This window comes from Vigna angularis, chromosome 7, assembly GCF_016808095.1.
Source record: "Vigna angularis cultivar LongXiaoDou No.4 chromosome 7, ASM1680809v1, whole genome shotgun sequence".
Lineage (NCBI taxonomy): Eukaryota > Viridiplantae > Streptophyta > Magnoliopsida > Fabales > Fabaceae > Vigna > Vigna angularis.
This window is the reverse complement of record NC_068976.1, coordinates 15708211-15712868: the sequence shown is the minus strand read 5'-3', so window position 1 is coordinate 15712868 and position 4658 is coordinate 15708211. Positions and strand designations below refer to the sequence as shown.

At 36.2% G+C, this 4658-nt stretch overlaps 1 protein-coding gene across 1 annotated transcript; it reads left to right on the top strand.

Moving 5' to 3' along the window:
• The first annotated feature begins 1111 nt into the window (after window positions 1-1111).
• Window positions 1112-3794, top strand: LOC108323794 (multiple organellar RNA editing factor 1, mitochondrial). The gene is made up of 5 exons (XM_017556544.2): window positions 1112-1588; window positions 1884-1981; window positions 2067-2132; window positions 2292-3313; window positions 3547-3794. The coding sequence occupies exons 1-5, from the start codon at window positions 1224-1226 to the stop codon at window positions 3556-3558; spliced, it is 1563 nt and encodes a 520-aa protein (XP_017412033.2). The 5' UTR covers window positions 1112-1223; the 3' UTR covers window positions 3559-3794.
• Window positions 3795-4658: the final 864 nt, after the last annotated feature.

Sequence of the window (4658 nt, the reverse complement as noted above, 5' to 3'; positions counted from 1 at the left end):
ATAAAAAAATACACTGTGCTTTTTATCCAATAGTTAGATGAATATGATGAAACACATTAAAAAACTCATTTCATGCATTCATTAAACTATTATAACAAAATTATTATATAAATTTGAAAACATAATTGATTAAAGGAACAAAGTAAGTTTAGCAATACATTTTATATAAATAAGTCTTTTACACATTTAGGACAACTTTAATCATATATATTAAAAAAATATTTTGACACACAAATTAAACAAATATATTACATAGACAAACAATATAAAAACTTACAAATTAAAATAAAACAAGGATTTAAAATTATAAATCATCCATAAGCAAGTTTATTATTATATTAAATAATATTTTAACAACATTTTTTATCAATATTAAATATTAAGAATTCAAGTATTTAAAATAGTTTGGAGAGCCTATCATAATAATATTTAAAATATATTATTTTTTGTCTAAATAAGTATATTAATTTATTCAGTTCATTAACTATTTCCTTTTGTTTTTCATTTCATTTGTGTAATTTATAAAAGTTATTTCATAAGTGTTTATGGTTTGTTATCATCGCTCAAAATAAAGGTTTGTAAATATATTTGATCTAAGGTTAAACTTATAATATTGTATAATATTAATTTAGTTACGTTATTTTATATTTATATTAGTATATTAATTTATATATGTATGGAGTTTTTTTAAGCTTTAGGCGGCCTTCGCCCAATTATCTTTTATTTTTAAAAAATTAATATATAAATAAAATAATCCTTTTTTTTAACTTTAATGTATTTAGTCCCTTCAAGTATATTTATAAAAGAAAATTTTGTCAACCCAACTATAACACACACACACATATATATATATATATATATATATATATATATATATATATATATATATATATATATATATATATATAATATCAAATAGTTTTAAATTAATATAAATTTGTATAAAAACAATTAAAAATAAATGGGCTGAATTAAAATTACTAAAGAAGTAACAAAACCTGGATTATATATTTCATACGTACATTATTGCTTAAAGTTTTAATTAATTAATCAAAGAAAAATATTATTTTATTTAATTCTATATAGAATACTTAATCAAAGCGGGTGTGACACTATCAAGTGACTTACATATCCGTTCCTAACCCATTGAAGGAGGTTCAGTCTCAAAGATTTCAAGAAAGAGATTCCTAAAACCCTAATCTTCCAAAACCCTACCATCTCTCATGGCGTCGTCGTTAATTCGCCTCCGCCGAACCCTCATAGCACTATCCGGCGTCACCCAGTCCGTTTCCGCCACGCATTCGCCATCGTTTTCCGCCCCTATCAGGTGCGCCGTTTCATGGAATTGCCACTCTCTGAAGGGGGTGGTTCAGTCCCGTTCTTTCAGATCATCTTCAACTTCTCTCCTCTCTGTTAGATCCTCGCAGAGCAACATCCCCGAAGAGATAGGTCCCGATACCATTCTCTTCGAGGGCTGCGACTACAACCACTGGCTCTTCGTCATGGACTTCCCCAGGGACAACAAACCCCCTCCCGAAGAAATGGTTCGTGTTTACGAGGAAACTTGTGCCAAAGGCCTCAACATCAGGTTTCTCCCGTCATGTCTTGTACCACTCTTCCTATCACAATGTTTTGATTATTGTCCTCGTCCTCATAGTCCTGAAACAGGTTATATTGTGAAAAAATATCGAGGAGGGCCAGTAACACACTCTATTATTAACCTAAATTTATTGATAACCACGAAATCATGAGTGAAGTTCGTTGATTAAAAATTAGAAGCCCCATGACATGCTGTGGTTTTTAGTTCATTTTTAGTTGAGAGCGTGTTGGATACTGTGTGGATCTGTTCGTAGTGGTCTTTACTTAAATATGTGTTTTTTTAGTGTGGAAGAAGCGAAGCAGAAGATATATGCGTGCAGCACAACAACTTACACAGGCTTTCAGGCAGTCATGACCGAAGAAGAGTCTAAAAAATTTGAAGGTATTTGTTCCCGTTTCCCACTCTCGAATTCCATGTTACTGTCGAGAAGATAGAATTTTATGTTTGATTTGTTGCATCTGAACAGGTCTTCCTGGAGTCATCTTTGTGCTACCCGATTCCTATATTGATCCAGTGAACAAGCAGTACGGGGGTATGATTCTTTTTTTCTTTTCAGAAGATCTCTCCATGCTTAAGAAGTTGATTCGATGTCTTCATTTCTTGTTCAATTTCAGTATTAGTTGTATCATGTGACTTCAATAGTTTGCTACCCTTTTTGATTGCAACGCATGTTTTCGTGGTTGATAAATAGGAGATCAGTACATTAATGGAACCATTATCCCCCGACCTCCACCAGTACAGTATGGGAGAAATCAGGGAAGACGAGACCGGAATAGGAGTCCTGGTCAGTACAACCGACAAGAGAATCCAGTGCCAAGCTCCCAAGGGAATCCCTCTTACGGTGCTCAGGAGTCCATGCCAAGGGATGGAAGAAACTATGCGCCTCCACAAAATTATCCACCCCCACAGAACTATGGTCAAGCATCACCACAGCAGTATCCGCCTCGACAGAACTATGGCCAAGCATCACAAAACTATCCACCCCAACAGAACTTTGGCCAAGCATCACAAAACTATCCACCCCAACAGAACTTTGGCCAAGCATCACAAAACTATCCATCCCAACAGAACTTTGGCCCAGCATCACAAAGTTATCCACCCCAACAGAATTATTCACCAGAACAGAAATATGGTCAGACATCACAGAACTATCCTCCCCAACAAAGTTATGGCCAAGCATCTCAGAATTATCCACCACAACAGAAATATGGCCAGACATCACAAAACTATCCTCCCCAACAAAATCATGGCCAAGCATCACCCAATTTACCCCCACAACAGAACTATGGTCAGGCATCACCTGATTTTCCACCCCAACAGAACTATAGTCAGGGGTTGCAAAATTATCCACCCCAACAGAACTATGATCTGGCATCGCAAAATTATACCCCCCAACTGACCTTTGATCAAGCACCGCAGAATTATCCACAATATGCTCAGCAGCAGGGCTTTGGACCTCCAGGAGGACAAGGGGAAAGGAGTTATATGCCACAGCAGAACATTGGACGACCGGGACAAGGAGAAAGAAGAGATCCTGTGCCTAGGCATGGTACTTCAGATGTCAGGGGTGACACTTTTGTACCGTCATATACGACGAATTTCAAGCCAACATACATGGAGGAATCTGAACAGGCTAAGCAGGAAACTCATCCTGCCAAAGAACGGACAGGGTCTCAACATCCACCTTCTGGCCCAGACAATTTTACTGGACAGGTATTCTACTGACCCAAAATTGAGTATATTCAAGTTTCTGTTTATTGGTCAAATTAGTCAGAATAGAGATAAAAATTGATGCTAGTATTTAGTTCAAAAAATTTTCTTGCGGGAAACTGTATTCATTGAGGCTAGATCTTACGTATTCTTTTCTATTGGAAAAATTATCAACTTTGTCTCGATCAATACTAAAGGTGACTTGTTTTTGTATTTTTCTTTTTTCTTTTCTGCAGGGAAGATATTGAGAGTAGTCTGAGGCATGTGGGCGGCTTGTATTAAAGTACTAATCACATTCTAAGCTGATTTGCATGTCCTTTCCCTTTGATGGAATATTGATTCATTGAGCTGTGGGTGTGTATCGATTAATTTAGTTCATGCACTGTTGTGACAAAGTTGAATGTGGTATGTAAGTTAGTACTGGCTACCTTGTTTTTTTGAACATGGTTGAACTGTGAATTTCACGTGGTGCTTTACTCTCTTACTCCTCTTTCCGTTCTCGTTGTGACGAATGGAACAAAAAATAATTGTGAATTTGCTGTTTCATGTGGCAAATTGGTCAGTTTCCATGGCCAGCCTAGTGCATAGCTCACAGCCAGCAGCCATGTCTCTTACTCTTTTGGCATATATTAAGTTTTGGAAGATCTACTTCAAATGATAGTAGTTAGTGAGAAGTGCTGTTGAAGTCAATAAGAAAAGGATCAGGTAAAAGGGTTCTTGTGCTAGTGACCGAGAATTTCGTAGGCATAACAACATTTTCGAAATGTCCATGGCTTATGTTAACCGTAAATGTTGAGGTTCCCATGGAAAATCAGTCTTTTATTATAAGTTGAAATGACATGGATATATGAACTCTCACCACGTACAATCCTGTAGCCTAAAACTTCTTTACACGAAGAACAATAAATATTATATTTTAAATCAATTTTAGTAACACAAATCACTCTTTCAATGAATAATAAATGTTTTATTGAAGATTAAGAAAATCGATTAATTGACAAAAAAGTATTGAGACTGTTGGTAACACACTCGATATGGTTTTACCAAAACATAAAAATTTGGCTGCAACATTATGAAAAGGTAGGGGTAGTAGTATATTTTCTTAATCGGCAAAGGAATTTTATTTACAAAAACATAAAAATTTGGCTGCAACATTATGAAAAGGTAGGTGTACTGATAGGTCCTCCCAGCATAGACCGAGCGAACGGTTAACAATGCCGCCCTCCAAGATGGCAATCAGGACGAACGTCCGAGAAACCGAACGTCCTCCCATAGATGGGACGAACGCCCAAGCCCAAAATGGCAATCAGGACCAAGGCCGCTCGAGCGCCACAAGGCCGAGCGTTCA

What these genes read in the sequence shown, in the direction of transcription:
- LOC108323794 (XM_017556544.2), top strand. Translation starts at nt 1,224, where the DNA reads ATGGCGTCGTCGTTAATTCGCCTCCGCCGAACCCTCATAGCACTATCC. An exon ending in AGAGTCTAAAAAATTTGAAG is followed by an intron (nt 1,982 to 2,066) that starts GTATTTGTTCCC and finishes GCATCTGAACAG; the next exon opens with GTCTTCCTGGAGTCATCTTT. An exon ending in AGTGAACAAGCAGTACGGGG is followed by an intron (nt 2,133 to 2,291) that starts GTATGATTCTTT and finishes GTTGATAAATAG; the next exon opens with GAGATCAGTACATTAATGGA.